Source organism: Diabrotica virgifera, chromosome 2 (assembly GCF_917563875.1).
Source record: "Diabrotica virgifera virgifera chromosome 2, PGI_DIABVI_V3a".
Taxonomy (NCBI): domain Eukaryota; kingdom Metazoa; phylum Arthropoda; class Insecta; order Coleoptera; family Chrysomelidae; genus Diabrotica; species Diabrotica virgifera.
This window is the reverse complement of record NC_065444.1, coordinates 4336557-4364522: the sequence shown is the minus strand read 5'-3', so window position 1 is coordinate 4364522 and position 27966 is coordinate 4336557. Positions and strand designations below refer to the sequence as shown.

Sequence of the window (27966 nt, the reverse complement as noted above, 5' to 3'; positions counted from 1 at the left end):
CCGGTGGTGGATAACATACGCCACAATTATAGTAATACAATTAGTACTATAAGTACATATTTCAAATGTTTTTTAGTCATTATGGCACAAATAAATTTTTCTTTATAAACAATACTTTTTCTCAGGTAAAAAATATCGTTTCAAAAAAATATTATTAGCAATTTTATTTATCATGGAATCAGATTCCAGTTATATATCCCAATTTGCTTACTGAGAAGGAACTCCAAGTATCCGCTGACGCCGAGTAAGGTTTATAACAAACAAATAAGTGTAATTTTCCAAAAAAAAACAAATCCGCTGTTTTTAAGTATATTTTCTTGTGGCGTATAAAGTACGCCACGCGTGTAGTTATGTTATATTTTGATGTGCGGGTAGTTAAAGGTTAAAATTCTAAATATTAATAATTTATCACAATAACAAAACATTTAACAATCATTTAATACATGCAATAGTGTACATGATATTTTTCGTTAGTTCATCTAATAAACATAAATAAACTGGATGGTTTGCCCACGCAAAAGCAAGTTTTTTGAAAATTCGTAAAATTAAAAAATTCATATTTTATCCAATTTGACTCCAAAAGTTAATCTGTTGCACTTTTCTTTTATGAAATTTCCCATTCGTTCTTCTTCTGTGCTCATAATTTTGCTACGGCTTACGGTTCGCTATTTCGGAAACGGACTGCGCTAGAGAAGAAAAAATGGCAGCGTTTTGTTCGCAATTCAGCAGGGAATCTACCTGCCAAATTTCATGAAAATTGGTCAATTCGTTTCGGAGGAGTATGGCAACAAAGATGTAAAATATTTAAATGGCTATTAAAAAATAACGGTTGAAGATAAAAAAGTGAAAATTTAGGATTGTATGTATCTTTTGCTTCTACATCATACAAAATTAAGAAAAAACGGTTTATCAAAAAATTAAAAAAATATATCAGGGGGGGCAAGCCCCCTTATGACGTACGGGCATGAATTCAGAGTTATGCCTATTCCCAGTCCGGTAGAATACACGTGTAAAATTTCATAAAAATATGATGAGCCGCTCTCGAGTTATTAACGGTCTAACTAACATAACTCGACTTTCTTTTATATATATATGTTACAGTGAAAGCTGAATATTAGTCAAGGTGTACCGTCGCTAGTGATTGTCGACCTTCACTGAAATGACCAGTGAATGTTGATAGTAGAAAATATATATCAGCTTTCACTAGGGAAGGTGAACCTTCACGGAATCAGCCTAGGGAATGTTGAACATCTGGCGGATGTGCACGGCGGGCGAACGACCTTGACCTGGTGCCAGTGATGTCTGGTGTCTGCAGCATTGTGCATATTACATTCCCGCCCAGCCGGCCGTCAGTGTTGGTGAGGTTATGTTATTGTGCAACTGTGTGTTATATCCTGATGTGGTATTTTAATTCTGAAGGTGGTGCGCTTATGTTTTAAAGTGGTTCAGTGTTAATGAACGATAATGTCTAAATCTGCGCAGTTTTACGAACTACTTAAAGATGAGCGTGAAAATTCCAAGTTGAATTGTGTTTCAGTGAATAAGGTGAAGTATGAGCTTCTTATTGATAAGGTTAAGACTGTAAAAATAAAATCTAATAAGGATGGCAATGACTACCGGTTTTTGAAAAGGTATGATGTTATTGAGGTGAATGGAATCACCAAATTAATATCCCCAGTAACTGAACAAGATAGCATCAAGTATTTTATATGCGATGAAGATCTTTTTCAGATATTAAATGATGCTCACATTACAACCGGACATGGTGGGCGAGATCGCATGGTGAAACATTTAAAAACAAAATACAAGAATATAACCTACAAGGATATATCAATCTTTCTAAGTCTCTGCGAGCCTTGCCTACAGAAACAAAAAAGCCTAAAGAAAGGTATTGTAGTTAAGCCGTTGCTTTTTAAAGAGTTGAATCATAGATGCCAAGTTGATTTAATCGATTTCCAATCGCAGCCAGACGGCGAGTATAAATTTATATTAGTGTACCAAGATCATCTCACAAAGTTTGTTGTTCTCAGAGCACTAAAGTCTAAAACAGCTGATGAGGTTTGTGAAAATATAATAGATATTTTTACTTTGCTAGGCGCCCCAACAGTATTGCAGTCAGATAATGGACGGGAATTTGTGAATAAAATTATTAATGGATTAGTTGATTTTTGGCCTAATTTTAAAATTGTCCATGGGAAACCAAGACATAGCCAAAGTCAGGGCAGTGTCGAAAGGGCTAACCAGGATGTGGAAAATATGCTTACCATATGGATGCATGACCACAAATCTTCTAATTGGAGCTACGGTCTGAAGTTTATTCAGTTGATGAAAAATAGTGCTTTACACAGCGGCATAAAAAGAACACCGTATGAAGCCATGTTTGGATGTCCACCTAAGCACGGATTAGCTACTTCCAGTATCCCTACTGAAGCTTTAACAAATGTAGAGTCTGAAGAAGATCTTGAAGCCGTTATTAGGGACATTACTGTTAGTGGTGAGCACGATACAGGTGAAAATATACAGGAAACCTCCAGTACACTTGAAAATGAGGGTGATTTGAGTGTTACAGAGAACAGCGAAGACCAACACTTAGAAGGTACTAGTTACCTTTTAACTGACCTGGACAAATCAACTATGGACATTAAAAGACAACGAGATGAAGCATTCAAATGCCTAACAGATCAAGCAAAACGTATGAAAAGTACATCTGACCATAAACTACAACCTGTTGACAAAGGTTGCACTGTGAGAGTTCCTGTTCCTGATGTGGACCGAGGCCGAGGGGATGCACGGTCAATTCTTGGCGTTGTGTTGGATGTAGTGGATAATGGATTTTACCGCATAGGAACCAGAGATGGTGTTCTGAAACAGCTGTATGCTCGGTAAGTTTTATTATTCTATTATAACAAGTAAAATCTTACCCTAAGTAGGCCACAGTCGTCAATTTAGTTTACATTTTTAATACTTTTATGAAGTTTAACTTGTTTGAACGTATTTAATACCGCATAGTATAATAATTAGTAATTTTACATTTAAGCCTGCAAGTATCTTTTTATTTGCAGATCCCAGTTTAATACTTGTCCAGTAAACATTATAAAAGAAGATGAAATTCCAATGGAAAAGACACTTACTTTACGAACAGTTGCTACTACTCAGTCAACCGGAAGTGGGCAAGGATTTTTTAAGTGCAGTTGTAACAAGAAGTGCCAAACAAAGAAGTGTTACTGCATAAAAAACAATGTTTTATGCAATTCCAAATGCCATAAAGCATTATCATGTTGCAACAAATAATTTTATTATTGTTGACTATAGTATTTTCGTCTCTATTATAGTCTTTAAATTGTAGACTATAGTTTCACGTTTTATTTTGTTCTTATTTGTTCATCTTTCAAATTCTAAATTTACTTTTGTTATAAAAGTATACGTGATTTAAGATTAGTCTTTTATTTCTCTCTAACTTTCCCTAGACTGTTGTAGAGGAGGTTGTCATTCACTATAGGAATTGTCAACCTTCACTAGTGGATGTTGATCTTGTTTGTACGTCTGTGTAACTTTCCCTAGACTGCTGTAGGGGAGGTTGACGTTCACTAAGAATGGTCAACCTTCACTAGTGAAAGTTGATCTTGTTATTTCAGAATTCAACTTTCACTAAGATGCCCAGCGAGAGTCGACCGTGACTAGTAAAGGTTAACCTTCCCTGAAACGTCAACTTTCACTGTAACATATAGATTTACAATCAAGCTGCAGAAGAACCAAGACACGTTATGGTCTAAGAGTTGGTCAACGTTTTCGAGAAACTATTTTAAGACAGCTGATTCTTTCATATACATATTGTTCCCTATGCTTCCTCGAACACCGTACCGGCCATCTGGCTGCTGATACAGGTTGCGTTCATTACTGCGCAGCACACCTGTACAAGTAAATACAAATTCAGGGTGATTGATTAGTGTGATAAAGCTTAGTAGATCCGCTATAGTAATAGATAGCAATAAAAGTTAATAACTAAACTTGTAGCCAACTTTGAGCTTCACATTACAAAATTAGCTAGAATGTTGCAGGGTGTTCGATATCATAGTGGCAAACCAAACTTGTTTTTTTAAATGGAACATCCTATATTTTATTTTATATTCGAAATCCTGTTAACTTCTCCATCACAAAAATATAAAGGTTTGTTATATTATACAGATTATACGAATCGATTCTGTGGTATTATACATACATTGAAAATTATCCATAAGCGGACTATCCAAATTTTTCGAAAAAAAAATTTGTTTTATAAACATAGCTCCTTCATTTTAGGCTATAAAAAGTTTTTTCAAAAATGACTTTGTAGGATTTTTAAAGAGTTATAAGACTGTGTAAACTAAATTCCTTAAGATACCTTAGTTTTTAATTAGGGTGGGTTTAAAAGGCTCGAATAAGGGGGTGTTTGCTAGTAAATAGAGGTTTTAAACAGCTATATCTTGCTAACTGTTTACTGTAATGAAAATCTATGCACAAGAGAATTTTAGTTATTAAAAAAGCTACAATTTAGTGATCCATGATTTTTTTCGTATCTCCAGTATTTTCGGAGATATTTTGAAGTAAAAGGTGAAAAATGGGAAATTCCAAAAAATTAATTTTTCTTTAAACTCCAATTTTTCTAAAATTAGGCCTTTTAAATAGGTAAAACTTCTTGAGTGTATTGATAATATAAGTATAAAAAGAACTACAGAAAGGTGAAGACCAATTTTTAATTAGGAGGGTAGTTAGGGGGTTGTTTTCACTGACTTTTTCATAGAGAAAAGCAGGTACCGACCTTTTTTTTGGTCAGAAGTCGCTTAATTTTCAGGATAGAAACGTTTTATTATTATTTTTTGAGAGTCCTAGCTGTATAATTGAAAAAAGGTTATTTAACTTTTCTTCGAAAATTGCAAAGTTTTTCCGTTATTTTACTTTGAATATTTCAAATTATGCATTTGACGAAAAAAGCTAACTTTTAACATGCCATATCTCGGTTTTTATTGGTCCTAAAGATATTACAGGAAAAGAATTTGATTTGTGTTACTAAAAGATACAATTTTGATATCTACAGTTTTTTTGATTAAATGCATATTTTTCGAGGTATTCTCAAAAAACCCTCTACAACAGTCGATTTTTTCATGGAAAAACTGTTACTTTCAAGAGAGAATAACACAAAAAATATTAGTTTTACGAAGAAAATGTAAAAAACATTTTTTCTTAGAATCACTTTTTACATCGATTTACATAGTTAAAATGTAATAAAAAATTCCCGCCTCCGAGATGGGGTGGCAACCACCCCCAAGGTTTTAGCGTACAGCGGCATGATATAGAAAATGATCCTTGGACTATTCCCTACCTTCTGTGAAAATTTCAAGTAAATCCATGCTGGACGAAAAAATTGCGAGCCAAAATGCTTCATTTCCTCGATTATAAATAAAAATAAGCACAACAGCAATGGTTTATTAGTGCCATATTTTTTTGTTGATTGTCAAAATTTATAAAAATGGTTGATATTGCTAATTTTCTTTATATCGAATACAGGATGAGTCAAAACGCAAGTACATTATTTTTTCAGTAATTTTAAATAGAACACCTTAATTAATAACTTGCTCTGAAAAATGAAAATATCTCGAAAACTAACAAATTTAGGCATAGGGAATATTATACAAAAATTAAAGTACGGTAATGATACTTTTCGATGGTGATATAAAATACAGGGTATTCCATTTAAAATTGCTGAGAAAATAATGTACTTGCGTTTTGACTTACCCTGTATTCGATATAAGGAAAATTAGCATTATCAACCATTTTTATAAATTTTGACAATAAACAAAAAATATAGCAGCAATAAACCATTGCTGTTGTGCTTATTTTTATTTATAAAGGGAGCTGAACTTGTTACGTTTTTCATAAAAAATTGGTTATAACTTTGTAAAAGCCCTATATAACATAACAAACCTTTATATTTTTGTGATGGAAAGTTAAGAGAATTTCGAATATAAAATTTAGTATAGGTAGGTACACAAATTCACAAAAAGTTCAAATGCAAAAGTTTTTTGTCTAGAGTAAAATTGTATATAGCGACTAGATACTAGGTACATATGTTTTTTTAGTGCATCTTGTTAATATAAATCGTAGACAAATATTTAGTCAGTTTAAATATAGAATAATGAGATAATACCCGTAGTTAAGGTATACATGAGGCCTGTGGGTTGAAAAAATAATTGTTTTCTCTCTCAACCGTTGCACGACCTGACCATGAAACATTCGCATGCAGAATTAACGTTTTGTGTCTAAATAAAACGTATATAAAATTGACAAAAGAGACCACTTCTACAGATGTCACTTTGTTGAAATTGAAACGGAACAAAACAAACTGACAATCGTTTTATTAGATCGTAAAAAAAACAATTCAAGATGTTTTGTAACATGCGTGAGAAATGGAGGTATCAGTATCGTATGATATATTCACCAAGTTGCAATTTATAATATTTATCACTGTTAGTAGGTACGTAATACTGCATTTGCTTTATCAACTGCATAAAATCTATACCTACAACTGGTTAACCACAACGAAATACTTTCTGATTCATTTTATGTTTTAAACGATAATGTAAATATTTCTTTTTTGTTAGTTGACAGTCAAACTTCTCTGACATTTTTGTCAGTCGTGCAAGATATGGTTGACTGTTTCAGGTTCTCTGCTACAGAGTCTGCAGCTCAAGTCTCCATCAAACTTTCCCATTGTATGCAGTTTCCCTTAACTGGTGCATGTCCAGTAAGGAAGCATGAATACTGAACTGATTCTAGGCTTGAAAGCTTATTGACAACATTATGAGTTTTTAAGGCAATTTTTGGGATGCAATTGCATGGGGTACAGCCTACTGGTATGTTCAAATTGAACATGATAGAAGGTGAAAACCGACTTTTGGTGTATTTTACTATTTTTGAATAATTTCCGCTATTGGCACTGTCTTATCCTTGCGAGAAGGTTTTCAAAGTTTTATGAACCGTATCAAACTAACAAAATTTCTAAATGAGTCTTAATAATACTGGTAAAACGGACACTCAAAATAAAGTTAAAATGTTGATATCGTACAATTCTTTTAGCCGACAAGATTTATCTGTAAATAATAATTAATAATCTTAGAAAGCTTTCTTAATATTTAACAAATGTTCCTTTAAAAATAGTATGGGTAAGTAAAAGGAACGTGCCCCCTAGGAGGGGCATATTTCATTACTTTCACCACCTACGTTCCCTTTAGAACGTATTGTTTTCGATATTTCAGTAAATCTAATATGTAAGTTGTTCTATTATTAGGAAGTCAACTCATACAGTTGAAACATAATATCTCCACTTAGCACAACAGTGTTTGTACATCATATCTATCGATTGAATATGAGTCAAGTGTTGTTTCCCTAACAATAGAAGGCTGTTTAAATATTTGTACTATACGGTAATTATTATTACTCTAGGAAACGTAGCATTAAAAAATCGAAAAATTTTTGGGCGCCATTTTTCAACTGGAATATCTTGGGGAACTCAATAGGAAAGGCGTGCCATCTCGAGAGTATCGACATTTTTATTACAATTAAATTTAATGATAAATTCGTCTTGGTAAAAGGTATATTATTTTAATAAGCCCCTAGAAGGGCTACAAATATAAAAACAAAACGTTTTCTCTCTGTAACAAGAGCATCATCAGTGTTACCTAAAATAAGTATAACCGTATTAATTAAGACAAAATGTTAAAGTTAAAATGATGACCAAGGTAAAAACAAAGTTTGGTTATACTTAGGGGCCGTCCATTAATCACGTGATGTTTTTTTGGCATTTTTTAACCCCCCTCCCCCTTGGTCATACATGGTGAGATTTAAAACTAACACCCCCCCCCCCCCTACCCACTATATCACGTGTATTTTTTAGTATATACCAAAAATCTATTTTTTTAAATAATTATAAAATACACATCATTTAATTTTATTGAAAAAAATTAAAGGCTACAATAATAACGTTTAGACACAGAAAGGTTGCAGGTTGTTTTTGACTGACATAAAATAATGAAAGAAATCCGAAAAAAAATGTTGTACTAAATTATAATAGGGGAGGACAGTATGCTAAATTTGCAGTTACTCGAGCGTTATGGGGACCTATTGGGTTGTGATGATTAGGTTCTAAAACCAAAAAAAGTTAAGTAAAGTTTTCCATTTAAGTGGGGACTTTCCATTTTTTAATTTAATCTTCCATTTTCAACAATGGTTTTTTCCGATTATAGCATCTATCCATAATTCGAAAAAATGTCTCGAATAAAAGTTACTTATTTTTACTTAAGGAATCCAAATTTTCAATAAAAAAGGGAGGCTCCTATTTAAGATTTTAAAGTCGACTACACGACCCTCACCCTACCCCCGTGGGAGGTCGTGTTCCGTGTCATTTGCTAGATTTTTCAAAAATATGGAATACATATGTGTATTTTGCAGTTTTTTGATCTGATGTTCATTTCGCGAAATATCGCTTGGTTCCTTTAAAACTTTAAATTTTTCCCCCACCTTCTCTGTGGGGGGATCGTGATTGGTATCATTCGATAGATTTTTGAAAATATTGAAGACGTATATTTTAATTTTTCGTTCTGACGTTTATTTTCTCTAAATACGAGAAAGGTTTGGTAGAAGAATTGAAACTCACTTAATTTTCCGGAAAAATTATTGATACGAAGTTCCGGGAGCTTGACAGTTCTCTGTTTGGTGGTGGCATTTTGAGTAATTTGAGTAGAAGGAGACGGGACATTGGGATTTGGGACACTAGATATTTCAGATGTTGTAGAACTTGTAGGTGGAGTTAGGAGGCTTTCGAGTTTTTCCTCAAGTAAAGAAATGCATTTATAATATTTTTTTACTATCGGATCTACGTCTTCAGTAGTAGCTAGCTCTGCAGCGAGAAGATTAGTTGCGTCATTATAGGTACGAAAAGCATCTCTGAGTTGACAAAGTATTTCCTTAATCATATATTTAGTTAGAGAAGCTAAGTCAGTTTCTACACTACTACATAATCTAGTTAAATCTAATTTACTGGCAGTTTTGGACCTCGTTAATTTGTTAATTTGTCCCTGTTCCATTGTGATAATTTATTTTAATTGGTAATCGATAATAAATGTTTAATATAAGAATTATTTAAGATATTAAAGAGTCTTTTTTTTGTAAAAATGTGTAAATATTATCAAACGCACCCCCGTATGTCAGTGGAAAATTCTTTAGCGTTGTTAGAGCAAAGTGATTTGTACGTGTTGTGACGTAGGTGGTTTCTTCGTAGTACCACGTGACCGATGGAATATTCCGTCAAGTCGTAGGGAAAGAATCGAAAACGAAAATACCGTTATAAGATGGCGCGCGGCGAGATTTTGCAAATGAATACAAGAATTTTTTCTTTTTTACGCAAATTAGAAATGGCTAATTATCCGGCTAGTAACGAAGGACCACTAGATACTTATGAAGAAAAATACTACATAAATATTTCGAGAGATTAATTAAATTATTCTCGGAAAAGTATTTCCAGGCGCTGGCTCAAAATATATAATATTAGTTTAGACGCGCGCACCCTTTTTTTTTACACTAAAAAGATTCGTTGATCTCGATTTAGTTTATAGGCGTTCAAAGATAGTTATTGGTAGAAATAAACAAACTCACCCTGCGCTGTGGTTGCTTCTGGTTGTTTTTTCTTATCTGGCCAGATAGGTATCCTTGTGTAGCTGTTTGAGGTAACCTACATACGGTTTGCGAAAAACTGTTTTATAAACACATAGATACGCGCACTATTTTACGCACTTTTGGCTCAGTAAAGCCGGTAGAATTTTTTTGGCTGTAAATTTTTCACGTGGATGACGCGGACCCGTTAATGAGAAGTGTTTTTAGTTATTCACTCCTCGAGATTGAAGAAGAAAGTGATCGATGCAACGTGGTTAAGTCTTTTTCGGGAAGGGAGGAACGCTTCGCGCCAGAAAAAATAATACTTATATACGCCGCTAGAGTCTGCGGTTCACTTAGGGGTTATTTTACGAGGGAGCGTCTGAAATTATTATTTTGGACGCTGGTTAAAATTTGTATTTTAACACTAGATACTTATGAAGAAAAATACTACATAAATATTTCGAGAGATTAATTAAATTATTCTCGGAAAAGTATTTCCAGGCGCTGGCTCAAAATATATAATATTAGTTTAGACGCGCGCACCCTTTTTTTTTACACTAAAAAGATTCGTTGATCTCGATTTAGTTTATAGGCGTTCAAAGATAGTTATTGGTAGAAATAAACAAACTCACCCTGCGCTGTGGTTGCTTCTGGTTGTTTTTTCTTATCTGGCCAGATAGGTATCCTTGTGTAGCTGTTTGAGGTAACCTACATACGGTTTGCGAAAAACTGTTTTATAAACACATAGATACGCGCACTATTTTACGCACTTTTGGCTCAGTAAAGCCGGTAGAATTTTTTTGGCGGTAAATTTTTCACGTGGATGACGCGGACCCGTTAATGAGAAGTGTTTTTAGTTATTCACTCCTCGAGATTGAAGAAGAAAGTGATCGATGCAACGTGGTTAAGTCTTTTTCGGGAAGGGAGGAACGCTTCGCGCCAGAAAAAATAATACTTATATACGCCGCTAGAGTCTGCGGTTCACTTAGGGGTTATTTTACGAGGGAGCGTCTGAAATTATTATTTTGGACGCTGGTTAAAATTTGTATTTTAACAGAAGGTGAAAACCGACTTTTGGTGTATTTTACTATTTTTGAATAATTTCCGCTATTGGCACTGTCTTATCCTTGCGAGAAGGTTTTCAAAGTTTTATGAACCGTATCAAACTAACAAAATTTCTAAATGAGTCTTAATAATACTGGTAAAACGGACACTCAAAATAAAGTTAAAATGTTGATATCGTACAATTCTTTTAGCCGACAAGATTTATCTGTAAATAATAATTAATAATCTTAGAAAGCTTTCTTAATATTTAACAAATGTTCCTTTAAAAATAGTATGGGTAAGTAAAAGGAACGTGCCCCCTAGGAGGGGCATATTTCATTACTTTCACCACCTACGTTCCCTTTAGAACGTATTGTTTTCGATATTTCAGTAAATCTAATATGTAAGTTGTTCTATTATTAGGAAGTCAACTCATACAGTTGAAACATAATATCTCCACTTAGCACAACAGTGTTTGTACATCATATCTATCGATTGAATATGAGTCAAGTGTTGTTTCCCTAACAATAGAAGGCTGTTTAAATATTTGTACTATACGGTAATTATTATTACTCTAGGAAACGTAGCATTAAAAAATCGAAAAATTTTTGGGCGCCATTTTTCAACTGGAATATCTTGGGGAACTCAATAGGAAAGGCGTGCCATCTCGAGAGTATCGACATTTTTATTACAATTAAATTTAATGATAAATTCGTCTTGGTAAAAGGTATATTATTTTAATAAGCCCCTAGAAGGGCTACAAATATAAAAACAAAACGTTTTCTCTCTGTAACAAGAGCATCATCAGTGTTACCTAAAATAAGTATAACCGTATTAATTAAGACAAAATGTTAAAGTTAAAATGATGACCAAGGTAAAAACAAAGTTTGGTTATACTTAGGGGCCGTCCATTAATCACGTGATGTTTTTTTGGCATTTTTTAACCCCCCTCCCCCTTGGTCATACATGGTGAGATTTAAAACTAACACCCCCCCCCCCCCTACCCACTATATCACGTGTATTTTTTAGTATATACCAAAAATCTATTTTTTTAAATAATTATAAAATACACATCATTTAATTTTATTGAAAAAAATTAAAGGCTACAATAATAACGTTTAGACACAGAAAGGTTGCAGGTTGTTTTTGACTGACATAAAATAATGAAAGAAATCCGAAAAAAAATGTTGTACTAAATTATAATAGGGGAGGACAGTATGCTAAATTTGCAGTTACTCGAGCGTTATGGGGACCTATTGGGTTGTGATGATTAGGTTCTAAAACCAAAAAAAGTTAAGTAAAGTTTTCCATTTAAGTGGGGACTTTCCATTTTTTAATTTAATCTTCCATTTTCAACAATGGTTTTTTCCGATTATAGCATCTATCCATAATTCGAAAAAATGTCTCGAATAAAAGTTACTTATTTTTACTTAAGGAATCCAAATTTTCAATAAAAAAGGGAGGCTCCTATTTAAGATTTTAAAGTCGACTACACGACCCTCACCCTACCCCCGTGGGAGGTCGTGTTCCGTGTCATTTGCTAGATTTTTCAAAAATATGGAATACATATGTGTATTTTGCAGTTTTTTGATCTGATGTTCATTTCGCGAAATATCGCTTGGTTCCTTTAAAACTTTAAATTTTTCCCCCACCTTCTCTGTGGGGGGATCGTGATTGGTATCATTCGATAGATTTTTGAAAATATTGAAGACGTATATTTTAATTTTTCGTTCTGACGTTTATTTTCTCTAAATACTCGCTTTGTTCTTGTGAAACTTTGTGACTCACCCATTTCCTTACGCCCCGCTTAAACCGTAAAATTTTTGAAATGTACACTGTTCTGCTACTTAACTTACCTTATCTTAATCTGACAAGTTCGAGTTTTTTTAAGGATAGATTTTTTTTCGGACCGTTTGGTATGGACTACTGTTCTACTAATAACCATATATTTAGCTCCTAATAAAGTTCAAACTATGTATGTATAACACAGGGTGACAAACAAAATTTCGACCAATCACGTGCCGAATTTCATACAATTTTCGATACAAGAACTTGCATAGTGTCATACAGGGCACAAATGTACGTACAAGAAACGATACAAGAAAATGTATATCAGAAACGATATTAGAAATGATCAAGAAAATGCATAGTGCCATACAGCCTTTATACAGATCACCTAGTTTACAACATTGTTATGATGGAAAAAGTACGACGTTAACAGTTCACGCATGTATTCAGTGCCAAAACAACGAATAACTGACAGGATTTTAAGCATTTCCAATTCATCAGATAGTAGGTATAACACATATGTAAAGACTAAAAGCCCATAAATAAAATGGAGACAGCGGCACAGTCCCGGTCAGTATTCCTAGTGGAAACATATGCTACATTCACAACAAAATAATTCGCAATGGGTCCCTTCTTATCTTAACATTTAAGATAATTTGGGTGGAACCAAAGAAAATTAATGTGTTGCTGAGTTGTATAATATTATGAAAGAGAAGTGAATTATTTTCATTAGTCACAGCAATGCCACTTTCGATTTTTGTACGCATTTGATGAAAAAATAAATATACGTAACGTCACTTTTCTGTCGAGTATCAGACATTTTCCGACAAAATAAATACACGTGATATATTACTACACCCCCCTTCCCTCTTGTGATTTTTCGTGATTTTTGAAGTTATACTTCTTTACGCGCATATGAGGGTGAATTTTAATAGGATTCAAACCTTTGATCCCGGCGCAGTCGCATTACAACTTTGTTCTGATTGGATGTTCAAATGACATGTCAAAAATTATCCAATATGGCAGCTGTAGCACAGCTGTGGTGTGGACGGTTGACGGTTTGGTTATATATGGTTGTTGAGTTTTAAAATTTGTGGTAAGAGAAACAACAAACAAAGGTTAGTTAATAGTTATACTGCCTTTTTGAAGTTATACTTCTTTAGGCGCGACTTCATTGAGGGTGAAATTTTAGTAATCTGCGCACACAGGCAGTATGGAGTTCGTTACTAAATGTTTTAATTTATGTATTTATCAGTCCAGAAAAGGTGTGGAAAGAATATATTAGTGTTTTTAAATATATTTTTCTACAAACGTGTTAAAAATGCAATTTGTAGCACTCCATAGGAGCGTTAAAAATGCTACTTTAAAGCACCGGTGTTTTAAAAATTTTAAGGCACTGCAGTTAAAAGTGAACTGTCAAATTGTGAAACGTCAAAATATTTATATTTCATTGAGTAACATTAACAGATATTAATAATACTTATTTACGAATGTTTCTTCTAAAATTTAGGAATATATTAATTTTATAATACATTTAAGTATGTAGTAATTTTCTTTACAATTTTTACTTACCAATTTGTTTTGTTTATACCTAATATCGCCGTTGTCTAGCAAGTGTCTGCGTAGATTAGCGGAATGTGTATTTAGCTACGGACCTGTTAATACTTTGTTCGATTCCCACATAAGGAATTTTTTTTTGTTTATTATTAATGGTTATTGACATCTTAGACTATTATTATATGGACTTATAAATGATTAAAAATAATTAAAATAATTAATCGGGATGTTGCCCAACTATTTACCGGGTTGCAAATTTATAATAATTTACTATTGCAAAATGCACTTTTGAAATGAATTTTTCTTATGCACAAATGCAATTTCAGATTTCTTATTCATTACAATAGTTCACAAAATTTCCTGACATTCTCACGAATCCAACGCACCAAACTGCATTAAAATCCGTCTTACTGCGCCAAAAATCGAGAGTAAGGCCTTTTTTTGTGCTTCAATGCCTCGACTAATTCGGCCAGAGATCGAGAGGTCGTGAGTTCGAATCCAGTGCAATCCTATACTTTTTTTATTTTTTTGAAAGCGGTAAGCACAAAATTAGTTTGGTGTTTAAAAAAAATTAAAACAAACTGTTTAAAGTATATTTATTTTTAAGAAATCATATAATAGAAGTATAACTTCTTACGTGCGTACAAAGTACACACACATTCTTTTTTATGAACCCCTCCCCCCTCTTTCGAGCATCACGTGATTAATGGGCCGCCCCTTACAAGAACATGGTGAGCCACCCAAAAATACAAAGGTTAAAACCTTTTAAAAATAGCCTAAAAGTCTTATATAATTGTAAACATAGTAAAATCCAAAGGATGGATATAATCCCTATGGATATGGCTTTAGGGCAACATATGACTCCCACACGTGATAAGTGGGTTACTAGATAATAATTAATTATGTTAAAAGAGGTGCCAGGCAACTAACAGGTGAGAGTTCGAAAGCGAATCTGTCTGATGTCAAGACAACAACTGTCAATGAAACTTAAAGTTTTATGAAATGTTAGTTACACAACAAAATGCTGGTCCCTGTTAAATGCCTTCTTAAGGTCCACGAAACATAAATATGTTGGTTTGTTGTATTCTAACGATTTCTCTTGAACTTGCCTCATTATAAATATACCGTCGGTGCATGATCTTCTAGACCTAAAACCTGGTTGTTCTTCTTCTAAAGATATAATTTCATTCAGTTTGTTATCAATTTGGTTGTTAATTTTAATGTTGAGTTTAATAATCCCAATAGATCCCAACTCAACCACGAAATAGGTTACAAATACGGAAAACGGAGTTTATTGACATATTCACTGAAGTGTATATGTGTTCGTCGTTTGTTTCACTTCGTTAGTATTACCTATTATATCTTGAAAGTAATAATTGTCTTTATTACTTTAAACAGCATAGTTATCGTATGACTTGTCTATTATGATAATTTAATTTGTAATAATGAAACACGCAAAATACACTCATAACTAGTTTTCCAATCATTGTTTTTTTTACAGATTAGATAAACAAATAACTGACTAATAATAATTTTACTAGAACATTGAATAACCACAGCAAGTGCATTTGTGGAGTTTTTAAATTAAAATTTAACTGAAACAATTTCTTCTTGAAACTATCAATAAATATTGAAACTATGTGTCAAAAAGGTGTTTTCAGAACAAACCAGATGTTTATTCTGATCTGAGGACAACCAATCCGTGCAGGTGTGGTACAGGGGGATGTAGTGGAACCAGTCCTGTAATATATACTGTACATTAGTGACGTGCCGCCCACCTTGGGCGGCAACATATGCTACATTTGCCAACAATACAACGTAACATTAACACGGAATCTACCGAAAAAGTAAACAAAAAAAATACCAAATTAGACTTCACTATCCTCACTACAACACCGGGTAGTTTTAACCTCTTCCACAATTCGTCTCCAGTCTTCTGTCGCTTCTTGGTCACATCCTTTTTTCGACTGGCCTGCAACGCTCTCAAATCTTCCCTCACGTCCTACACTCATCGCTTCCTTGGTTTATCTCTCGTCCTTGTCCTTTCGAATCATTCTAAATTAGACTTAATAAGCTGACACCACTACTCGTACTTGTATCTTCTACACTCACTGCACTGGCAAATCTGTCTCTATCCAATGCGTTTCTAAAAAAAGATGTTGCATCAAGGCCGGTCCAGTCTCTGATATTTTTAAGCCATGAAATCAAGCGCCTATTTTAACAAGCAGTTAAAATTCAGAAAAAAGTATTAACTATTCGTTACACCAGCTTATTACATAGTCCATTCTTTCACGGTTTTTGCTCCAAATTTTAAAGAACCGCTTGGATTGACATGAAATTTGGCATACGCATAGCTTACATGTCAAAGAAAAAAAGTGATATTGTGCCGATGCGTGCTTTTGCCCTGGGGGTGACTTTCACCCCCTCTTGAGGGTGAAAAACTATATGTTAAAAATATGTCCGGAAATGGATAAACTGACTAATTTTAAGTAATTTTTGTTTTATAGAGCTTTTTCGTCAAGTCAACACTTTTCGAGTTATTTGCGAGTGAATATGTTCATTTTTCAACAAAATAACTACATTTTTAGACGGTTTTTCACAAATAACTCAAAAAGTAAGTATGTTATCGAAAAAAACGTTCTTGGCAAAAATATAGCATGTAAAAAAGTAAAAGAAATGGTGTACGCTTTAGGTCTCTGGACCTCGTAGAACCAGAGTTATAGCCAATGAAAAATATATTCATATTCACCAAATTTTAAATAGAATATTTCGAAGTGAAATATCGAAAAAATGAAGCACTTTTTGGGGAAAGCCCATAAGTGTTTAAGAAAAGCTGTATTTCTGTTTTTATAAAAAGTTCCTAGCATTAAATTTAAGCAAGTTACGCTCAAAATAAAGTTGCTCCCTTTTGTTCAGCTGATTTGCTGTTCACGTGGGCTCAAAATGGTCTGACTCAGCCATGTTGTCTTTATAAAGTAATAAAAGAATTTAGATGTGATTCTATTCACTGTAAAGGGTTATTATACCCTATATCTGTGGCTTTTGCCCAGTATTCATGTTTTTTGTTGTGTTGTTAAGCAATTGCTCTTCTATGAAGGTATTTTAAGAGGACGTAAGTTTTTCACCCATTTTTTATATGAAAAAATCTTATCTTAAATATGTCCTTTTAGGAAGCTCTGATGATGGCACGTTATGTGCTGAAAGTACTTAGCTGATATAAAATATATTTTTTACACACTATCAAAAGTTTTTTGAAAACATACACCTGTTTGCCGTTTTGACCTATTTAGAAGTGTGTACAAGTCTTGCAGTCTTTTCCAATTCCCTTTTGTTTTGGCAAAAAAAATCGGGAAGACCACCCCCTAATTAGCAACTTAAATTAAATTAATTGTTACCGCTCCACAAGTTATTTTACTTATGTTCTGTTTATATGATCTGTAAGTTTCATCGATTCAAAGTGCTTATTTTTGAAAAAATTTGGTTTTAAAGTAAAATTTTTAAAAATTTTAATTTTGTAAAATATGCTTTTTTTCAAAATAACTTAAAAATCGTTAGAGATACCAAAAATCTCGAAAAACAAAAAAGTCAGCATTGCTTTTCTGAATATCATGTATTTTTGTGTTTTTCTAAATTTGCATACATTCGTGATCAGTGACTCGTTCAACCCCTTTTAACTACAGCCCTTTCAAAAATAAGGACTTTGAATCGATGAAACTTACAGATCATATAAACAATACATACACGAGTCAAGAAACTTGTGAAATCGTAACGATTAAGTTCATTTGATCTTCTAATTAGGGGGTGATTTTCCCGATTTTTTACCAAAAAAAGGGACTAACTTTATTTTGAGCGTAACTTGTTTACTTTTGATGCTAGAAATTTTTTTTATAAAACAAAAATGAAGCTTTTTTAAACACTTTAAATAAGTTGTAATGAGTTTTCCCCGAAATGTGCTTCATTGTTGGTTATTTCACTTTAAAGTATTCCATTTGGAATGTGACAAATATGAACCGATTTTTAATTAGCTATAACTCTGCTTTTACTAGGTATAGAGACGTGATATATACACCATTTTTTTAAACTTTTTACAGGCTATATTTTTTCTATGGATGTTTTTTCGACAAAATACTTACTATTTGAGGTATTTGCGAAAAACCGTCTAAAAGCGTGGTTATTTTGTTGAAAAAATGAACATATTCACTGGCAAATAACTCGAAAAGTATTGACTTAGTGAAAAAAATCTATAGAACAAAAGTCACTTAAAATTAGTCAGTTTATCCATTTTCGGACTTACTTTGGACGAATAATTAGGGGGGGTGAAAATCACCCCCGGGGCAAAAGCACATATCGGCACAAAATCACTTTTTTTCTTTGACTTGTTAGCTATGTGTATGCCAATTTTCATGTCAATCCAAGCGGTTCTTTAAAATTTAGAGGTTTTGCAATATTTTACCGTTAAAGAACGTAACCATTCGTTATACAAGTAATTAAGTATATTTTTATAAAAAAACTAGCTGACCCGGTGAAATTTCAATTTCCGACTTTTTTTTTTTTTTTTTCTTCCTTATTGGCTTTGGATTACTTGATCCATTCAGCCACGATAGATAATAAATTACTGTTTGCTACAATATTCCAAATATAATACATTGCATTACATAATACATTAGGTACATGTGCGCACATATAATACGTATGCACGCACATACATACATACATATGTAGAAGTGGAAACATTTAATTGACCAGTAGGTATACTCCTCATTCATGGCCCTAACCAACTTAAATTAATTTACAAATAATTAAATCGACAAAAAAAAAAAACTACATGCTAATACTAAATACTAATACTAAATGCTAATAAATATATGTTTTTTTTTTTACACAGCGATAAGGCTTCAACCCGGATCAACCCCTCGGAGGTTTACACCCTCTTTGTGTTTTTAATTTTTTTTTTTCCTTTTTTATTTTTTTATAATTTATTATACTTTTTTTTTTCTTTTTTTTTTTTTTTTTCTTTTTTTTATTTTTTTATAATTTATTATACTTTTTTTTTCTTTTTTTTTTTTTTTTTTAATAAGATTTAATTTTTTTTTTTAAACTTTTTTTTTGTATACATATTTTTTTATATTTTTTTGTATATTTTTTTTTTTTTTTTAAGTTTTTCAATATAAACTTTTATACAATTCTATTCTTATTACCTCCCTGCAAAATCTACTTAATGAACTTTCACAGGGAGACAATATTACATAATAAGGATAAACATAAAAAAACAGTAATTATTGCTAAACACATTCAGCCGGACTCATTCAGTGCAAGTTAAATTTTCCTCTTAGTCCTTTTTAAAAACTCCCAGATGATTTGTTTAATTTTAGAATTTCTACGAGACAAATATAAAAGAGAAGCATTATTTTGTGGGAAAGGTATTTCTTCTTGAACCAGATTGTGCATCAAAAACTTAATTGCAACATCATTATGTTTGCATCCAAACAACCAATGATTAATATCGTCAACATATCCATTGCAATCGCAAAGATCTGATTCGGATAGGTTAAATCTATAGAGGTATGACTTGACAGTGGCATGATTAAAGAGACATCTAATAAACATGGCATATATATTTCTATTGGGATAACTTCTGATAGCAAAAGGCTCAGTAGGTAAACTAGGATGAATTTTGGTGTAGAGATTGTTGCTTCGATTGCAGAAAGCGTGCCACTCAATATCCCAATTTTGTTTCAAACTTTTCTTGCGAGTAGCTGTTAGATCGCTTCTATCTAGCCAAGTTATTTCCGATCCTTTTAAGAGTGCCTCTTTAGCAAAAAAATCTGCTTTCATGTTACCGGAAATAACAATATGTCCTTTTACCCAGACGAAAGTTACAGAAGTCTGTTTTTCCAGTAGCTTTAGTTGGTTTTCTAAAATTTTGACGACAAGGCTATTTTTATATAAATGTTTACGTGTGTTTTCTAGAGCTAATAACGAAGATCTTGAATCTGACATAATTACAACTTGCTTGTTAGAAATTTTTTTGTTGACAGCCCATTCTAAAGCTTGATAAATCGCGAACATTTCTGCAGAGTATATGGAACATTGTTTATCTAACTTGAACATCAAGGATTCTTGGTGATCCGGAATATATACAGCACATCCAACTCCCAATCTTGATTTTGAACCATCCGTGAAAATCCTGCATGGATTATCAAGCTCGGCTATATGTTGCTGAAAGTCAACTGGATTCTCACTGTCAAAATTTGGGAACCAAACATTAACATTGGCATAAGATATATTAAAACTCGATTTAAAGAAAGTTAATTCACCTGGACTGTTTAGGTGCTGAGAAACATTCGAGTATGCCACTGCTAAAATAGGAGAATTCCTGTTGTGCCACCATTTGTCGACAAGATTAGAAACAGAGATGTTACATATTTTTTGTAGTAGTTCAGTTTGGTTGTAAGATTGGCATTTAAGAATAAATTTTTCAGCCAAAAATTTCCGACTTATTATCGACTTATTTCGTGTGCTTTAAATGATGACGCACAGGTAAAGACTCGCGGACTCAACTGTACATACACACATTCATTTTTATTTATATAGAAGAGGGAATATTTAGATGGCTGTTAAAAAATAACGGTTGGTGATAGAAAAGTGAAAATTTAGGGTTGAATTTATCTTTTGGTTCTACATCGTATAAAATTAAAAAAGAACAGTTTGTTCAAAAAAACAAAAAAAAAATTATGGAGGGGCAAGCCCCCTTTTTACTTAGTTTGGTCGTACCAACTATAGTCCGTTCATTAACGGTAAAATATTGCAAAACCTCTAAATTTTAAAGAACCGCTTGGATTGACATGAAATTTGGCATACACATAGCTAACAAGTCAAAGAAAAAAAGTGATATTGTGCCGATATGTGCTTTTGCCCTGGGGGTGGTTTTCACCCCCTCTTGGGGGTGAAAAAATATTCGTCCAAAGAAAGTCAGGAAATGGATAAACTGGCTAATTTTAAGTATTTTTTGTTCTATAGAGTTTTTTCACTAAGTCAATACTTTTCGAGTTATTTGGCAGTGAATATGTTCATTTTTTCAACAAAATAACCACACTTTTAGACGTTTTTTCGCAAATAACTCAAATAGTAAGTATTTTGTCGAAAAAACATTCTCAGCAAAAATATAGCCTGCAAAAAATTTTAAAAAATGGTGTATATATCACGTCTCTACACCTAGTAGAAGCGGAGTTATAGCTAATGAAAAATAGGTTCATATTCGTCAAATTCCAAATGGAATACTTTAACGTGAAATAACCAAAAATGAAGCACATTTCGGGGAAAACTCAATACAATTTATTTAGTGTTTAAAAAAAGCTTCATTTTTGTTTTATAAAAAAAATTTCTAGCATCAAAATTAAACAAGTTACGCTCAAAATAAAGTTAGTCCCTTTTGGTTTTGGTAAAAAAATCGAGAAAATCACCCCCTAATTAGTATCTTTAATGAACTTATTCGTTACGACTTCACAAGTTTCTTGACTCATGTATATATTTTTGAAGATATTCTTCTTTAGCGGCGAATCGATTGAGGGTAAAATTTGATTGATCCGCGCGCATGCGCACACCGACAGTATGGTATTAGTCGTTATACGGGCTCTGATTGGGTATTGAAATTTTGAAATGATCTGTCAATAATTGTTCAATATGGAGGTTATCGGTAAACAAAAATATTGTATAATATTAGTTTTTATTGATGTGTGGACAGAAATAAAATCAAATTTATAATTATAGTGACTTTTTAAATAGTTTTGAAAAGCCGCAGGTACGTAATTCTAAATGTTTCAGTTGGAAATACCTAATAGTTTCAATACCTATCTATTTGGAAAATGTAAACAAAATAATGTAGTTACCTATTGTAGGCAATGCTTTAATTTACATAATCTGATTACGAACAAACTTTCTACAAATCTTCATCTCATACAGGGTGTTTCAAAAAAAGGTAACCCCGTCTCTAGGGTAGGTAAAAAACTGAAAAATAATTGGGGTTTTGCTTAGTAAAAAATTTTTGTAACGACATCCGTTTTCAAGATACAGGGCGTTGAAGAAAAAAAATTTTACGCATTTTTGAAAATTCAAAAATTGAAACAAGGTTTAAAAACTCTAATTATTGTTGATTTATCGTCATAACAATCAATAAATGTCAGATTTCCGTGGCACACTTGGAGAAAATAGAGGTATACCTATTAGAACTTTATCATTACTACCAGCATCAATTATTACTTCATAATTTTCAAATCAAAATATTCCGAAAACGGTACACAGTGTCGAGTTTTACCAAGAGTACCTTTTTCGTGTAAAATTGAATGATGTTTAAGTTTACTTGAAATTTTGATTAATAATTATACTCTTAAAAAAGTTATATTGACTAATACTTAGTACGATCCGTGTAACTAGCGCCCTCTATGAGAATCAGATATAAAAATAAATTCATGGGATATATCAGCTTCCAAAACATATTCGTATAAAATTGCATTACAATTTTGCCAGTAGTTTCGGCAAAATCGTAAAAAATGCGTAAAATTTTTTTTCTTCAACGCCCTGTATCTTGAAAATGGATGGTGTTACAAAAATTTTTTACCAAGCAAACCTAAATTATTTTTCAGTTTTTTACCTACCCTAGAGACGGGGTTACCTTTTTTTGAAACACCCTGTATATCGTTTTCTTACTCTATATTTTGTTGTATTTTATTTCGACAAAAATCAAACTAATAATTTTATTAAATTCATATAAATTTATGGTGTAAACGTTTAGTTTGTGTATATTCCCACATGACGTATACGCGAATGTGGTGCAGTTTGAAATGCCGTCAACTTTGGTACGGCGCGGTAGACGTGAAGTGGGTTCGAGCCCCAAGCAAGTTATTATTTTTTTATTTTTTTTTATAGATTTTATGATTGTAAGTATATTATTATATAATTTTTGAAGATATTCTTCTTTTTTGAAAGTGGTAGATAAGAAAGTTAGTTTGATTTTTAAATAAAATAAGTACAAATAACCTTTTAAGTATATTTACTTCGTTTAAATTACCTATTATATAATAGAATATCTTCTTACGTGCGTACAAAGTACACACACATTCTTTTTTTATATGATCTGTAAGTTTCATCGGTTCAAAGTCCATATTATTGAAAGGGCTGTAGTTAAAAGGGGTTAAACGAGTCACCAAATCTTAATCAATTTTTGTCTGACAGAAAAACAAAAAAATACATGATATTCAGAAAAGCAAATCTAACTTTTTTTGTTTTTCGAGATTTTTGGTATCTAACAAATTTTAAGTTATTTTGAAAAAAAGCATATTTTTCAAAGTTTAAAATTTTTAAAAATTTTACTTTGAAACCAATTTTTTTCAAAAATAAGTACTTTGAATCGATGAAACTTACAGATCATATAAACACAACATAAGTAAAATAATTTGTGGAGCGGTAACGATTAATTTAATTTAAGTTGCTAATTAGGGGGTGGTCTTCCCGATTTTTTTTTGCAAAATAAAAGGGACCAACTTTATTTTGAGCGTAACTTGCTTAAATTTAATGCTAGAAAGTTTTTGTAAAAACAGAAATAAAGCTTTTTTAAACTCTTTAAAAAAGTTATAATAGATTTTCCCCAAAAAGTGCTTAATTTTTTGAATATTTCACGTCGAAATATTTTATTTGAAATTTGGTGAATATGAATCTATATTTCATTGGCTGTAACTCTGGTTCTACGAGATCCAGAGACCTAACGCGTGAACCATTTTTTTTTACTTTTTTATATGCTATATTTTTGCTAAGAACGTTTTTTTCAACAAAATACTTACTTTTTGAGTTATTTGCGGAAAACCGTCTAAAAATGTGGTTATTTTGTTGAAAAATGAACATGTTCACTTGCAAATAACTCGAAAAGTGTTGACTTGGCGAAAAAGCTCTATAGAACAAAAGTTACTTAAAATTAGTCAGTTTACCCATTTCCGGACTTATTTTTTAACATATATTTTTTCACCCCCCAAGAGGGGGTGAAAGTCACCCCCAGGGCAAAAGCACACATCGGCACAATATCACTTTTTTTCTTTGACATGTAAGCTATATGTATGCCAAATTTCATGTCAATCCAAGCGGTTCTTTAAAATTTAGAGCAAAAACCGTGAAAGAATGGACTATGGGCCATTCCACGAACATACGCCTGTTTTGGATTACTTCGACAACGAATATTTTACTGTGCAACATAAGAAGTACGAAAGTAAATGGCGCTAATAATTATTCCAATAAACAACAATGTAATTTGCAATTTACTTTCGTTCTTCTTATTTTGCACAGTAAAATATTCGTTGTCGAAGTATGTAATCCAAAACAGGCGTATGTTCGTGGAATAGGGTATACTAAGAAAGTCGGCGTTAAGTAAATTTCAATTTCCGACTTATCATCGACTTATTTCATATGCTTTAAATGATGACGCACGGGTAAAGACTCGCGGGCTCAACTGTACATACAAACATTCATTTTTATTTATATAGAAGAGGTAATATTTAGATGGCTGTTAAAAAATATCGGTTGGTGATAGAAAAGTGAAAATTTAAGGTTGAATGTCTCTGTTGATTCTACATCGTATAAAATTAAAAAAGAACAGTTTGTCCAAAAAAATAAAAAATAATTATTTGGTGCAAGCCCCCTTTTTACTTAGTTTGGTCGTACCAACTCAGAAACCTTCCCAGGTTCATGTACCACAACTTTCAATAATGTCATCATATGATCAAATGCATAGTTTGGGAGTCTATAAGGTACATACGTACATACAAACATTCATTTTTATTTATATGGAAGAGGTAATATTTAGATGGCTGTTAAAAAAACGGTTGGTGATAGAAAAGTGAAAATTTAGGGTTGAATGTTGAATGTATCTTTTGGTTCTACAACGTATAAAATTAAAAAAGAACAGTTTGTCCAAAAAAATAAAAAATAATTATGGGGGAGCAAGCCCCCTTTTTACTTAGTTTGGTCGTACCAACTCAGAAACCTTCCCAGGTTCATGTACAACAACTTTCATTCAGGTCGTCATATGATCAAATGCATAGTTTGCGAGTCTATAAGGTACATACATACATACAAACATTCATTTTTATTTATATAGATTAGAAGTTTATCCTATAAAAGAAAATTGTTCGTGGTATATAAATGTTGGTATTTTTAATAATAAGGTAGTGTGAGATCCAAAAAAAAACCTATTTTAAAAGTGGTGTCTACAATGTTTTTAAAGCCTATTTAACTACAAAAACAAATTTTAATATCATACTTAGACATGAAAAATGTTTATTGTCATTATAATTGCCAATATACTTATAACTTGAAGATAAGAAACAGTATATTATTTCCATCCTTAATTGGACTGTTGAATACAATACAATTTACGTAGTCTGTATAAAATGCAGAGGCGGCTTTACCTATTGTGCAGGGTGTGCGGTGCACACGGGCGCCGGGATGTTGGGGGGCGCCGAGCGCCAAAGAGCGGGTCGTTTACTTTGTTTCAACATAAAATATGCTTTAAAACGATTAATGAAAAATTACATTGGCACTTAGCGCCATAACAGACGGGCGACTGTGGCCGGCCACTCTGTGGATCAACAAAAGTAGTTTACCGTGGGTTCTTATGGCCGGCCACAGTCGCTCGTCTGTGATGCAACGTCCACTCCACATAAGAACCCACGGTCAATCATCGGAAACTACTTTTGTGGATCCACAGAGTGACCGGCCACAGTCGCCCGTCTGTTATGGCGCTTATGCGCCATGAAATAATGTTGCGGGGACGTATCAATGGCAAGATTGAGAGGTCGGGAGGCTTATTTCAGAGGCAATTTGGTTTTTGTAAAGGGAAAAGCATGTTGAGTCTATTCGACACTTTGCGCAATAGAGGGGATGAACACCGTTGGGTGTTCGATGTTAGAAACAACACTGTTGTTGTTCGATGTTAGAAACAACACTGTTGTTGTTCGATGTTAGAAATGCATTCAATACGCAGCAATGGAACGAGGTAATGAAGGTAATGGAGGAGTGAGAATGTCCTGGTTACCTGATGAACGTGGTAGCGGACTGTCTTTCTGAGAGAAGAATTATGGTGGAGAAAGGATCTGTCTTGGGCCCTACGCTATGGAACCTGGCATTTGACGGGATGATGAACTGTGGATATGGAGAGGGTACGATTCCCCTTCGCATTCGCGGACGACCTCGCTTGTAGTGGCGGGGGACGAGCCAGATCTTAAATAGCGGGTACGGAACGCAGGCGGCGTTGTGAAGAAATGGATGATACAGTAAGGACTGAAACTCGCAGCAGAGAAGACCGAAGCCATCATTCTGACAGGGAAAAGAAGCAGGCAAAGTGTGGAACTACAATGTGCAGGGGCGTGTCTTATACCCAAAAAACACGTAAAATACCTAGGAGTGACGTTGGACCAGAACTGAAAGTGGAGGGAGCACGTGCGTGTGGTGACTCAGAAGGCTGCAAACAGTGCGGCTGCGTTGGGGAGGGTGATGCCCAACATTGGGGGACCCAAATCCGAAAGGAGTAGGGCCTTGCACGGCGTTGTGCAGTCGATCGTCCTCTACGCGGAACCTCTGGAATGAGGTGGTAGAGATACATGCCTACAGGGGGCTCATGACACGAGTGGACAGAACAAATCTGCTGCGAGTGGTATGCGATACAGGACTGTGTCTGCCGCAACCTTGTAGGCCATCACTGGATGTGTTCCGCTGCATGTGTTGGTAGTGAAAAGAAAAGAACTGTATGAGAGAAGAGACCTAGAGATCACTATGGCCGAGAGAAGACAGGAAAGAGAAAGGACAATTGAAAGATGGCAAGAAGAATTGAACAACACGGAGCATGTGGCACAGTGGACAAATATGCTGCTCCCGAACCTAAAATATTAGGTGGACTGTAGTCACAGGCGCCTGGATTATTTCCTAACGCAGGTGCTCACAGGACACGGGTGTTTTAGAGCCTACCTCTCTAGGTTCAGAAAGGCTGACACTGATGAATACCTATACTGCAGACACCAGGACACTGTTACACATACGATGCTAGAGTGCAACAGATGGATAGTAGAAAGGAACATAATGGAAAGAGAGGCAGGTGTAAATTTTGTGACAGTGTAATGAAGGTAAAGTGCTTCGGAAGTGATGTCGACCTTGCAGCGGCCATTCCTCTTTCGGAGCGCTGGATGACAGAGGAGGGTCTGGTTTGGCAGGTAGGCATTCGGCATAGCCTCGGCGACGAGAGGGCGTTTTAAAGTACCTAGGGAACTATTGCTAGGGCTACGAAAAATGAATCCTGCACTAAGGTCACTCAGGCGGCCTTCTGGACTGAGATGTCTTCCCATGTCTGAGATAAAGATTCCAGACCCTCCCTCTTTAAAGGTGAGGAAAAAAGGTAGGTACTTATTCGAGTATTCCATTTTAACTGCGCGTCTACCAAAGGGCGCCAGGGCATTGACTGCACACGGTCGCTACATGGGCTAGATCCGCCTCTGATAAAATGTGATATTTTATTAAACGTCTGAAACGTGAATTTGAGGCCTGGCTTCTTAATTCTTTATTTTGTTGAAGACTAAATGACGTCACGGGACCAGGTTGACGAATTAGGTTCAACCTTGTCTGTGATTCACATGTTATGCATTTTCAGGAAATAAGTACTGCGCTGATCAGTTTGACCATATCGTCGCCTTAATACAATAACTTGATAACTCGAAATTAGTAGTTCTGAGATAAAGGGGTTTAAAGATTTTAAAGATATTTGTGCTGCTACCATGATGTTGGTAATTTCGGAATTCATTCTGCTGCTCTAAAATATTGTTCCTTTAAGTTTTTGGCTACTGATCTATTTATCAA

The 27966-nt window shown here is 33.6% G+C and overlaps 2 protein-coding genes across 3 annotated transcripts in view; both read left to right on the top strand.

The window, feature by feature from the left end:
* LOC114330123 (abhydrolase domain-containing protein 2) overlaps nt 1-27966 on the top strand; it is a 153548-nt gene that overhangs the window by 58712 nt on the left and 66870 nt on the right. The window lies entirely within an intron of this gene.
* LOC126879947 (KRAB-A domain-containing protein 2-like) lies at nt 1092-3353 on the top strand. Its single transcript, XM_050643331.1, has 2 exons — nt 1092-2882; nt 3063-3353. The coding sequence occupies exons 1-2, from the start codon at nt 1465-1467 to the stop codon at nt 3289-3291; spliced, it is 1647 nt and encodes a 548-aa protein (XP_050499288.1). The 5' UTR covers nt 1092-1464; the 3' UTR covers nt 3292-3353.